At 41.2% G+C, this 672-nt stretch overlaps 1 protein-coding gene across 1 annotated transcript in view; it reads right to left on the reverse strand.

Annotated features, from left to right (window-relative positions):
- Window positions 1-672, reverse strand: part of LOC119591178 (flocculation protein FLO11-like) — a gene marked incomplete at its 5' end in the record, with an annotated part of 15,623 nt that continues 14,951 nt past the window's right edge. Inside the window, 1 exon segment of the mRNA XM_037939887.1 lies at window positions 1-672. Coding sequence (XP_037795815.1) covers window positions 217-672 — 456 coding nt within the window.

Raw genomic sequence — 672 nt, forward strand, 5'->3', positions numbered from 1 at the left:
AGTATTTCTATTAAAGTATATAAAGCCCAGCAAACTGGACCTAGAAAATTGCAATCATAAATCATTTAAAACTCACCAAATTACAGCAAGTGAATTTGTAATGAAATCTATAATGCAATTTATTTTTATTCTTCTATAATCTGGAATATACATAACCAAAACAGTGATTTCTTCATAAATATAAGTTCTGAAAACCAGTTACACACTGTCAACATATCACTTTGGCTTTGGAGCCAAAACAGGTTTCACCTCTTGGCTTTTTCTGGACGGTGCTTTTGTTGAAGGCTTGAGGTCTTGAGATTCGGCTTCCTTCTTCTCAAATTTTTGTTGCAAGGAGGCAACATGTGTGTTGCTTATCCGACCAGCACGGTTTGGCCCAGAGGTTCCAGATCCAGTGGTGGGTTTGCTGGCCGGACCACCTGGCACTTTACCAACTGTTTGGACTGGTTTTGCAGTCTGTTTCTTTGGTCCCGTCTTCTCTGCTGCTTTGTCTGAGGGCTTGCTGCTGACCTTATTTCCTATCTTGTCTGAAGGTTTGCTGCCTATCTTTTCTGATTTCTCTGCCACTTTACTTAGTGGCTTTGGGTCAACCTTATCAGATGATCCGGTCGTTACTTTCTTGGCTCCAGGTTGTGGTGTTGTACTACGGCTTTTATCTCCACGACCACTACT

This window comes from Penaeus monodon, chromosome 28, assembly GCF_015228065.2.
Source record: "Penaeus monodon isolate SGIC_2016 chromosome 28, NSTDA_Pmon_1, whole genome shotgun sequence".
In the NCBI taxonomy this organism is placed as follows: Eukaryota; Metazoa; Arthropoda; class Malacostraca; order Decapoda; family Penaeidae; genus Penaeus; species Penaeus monodon.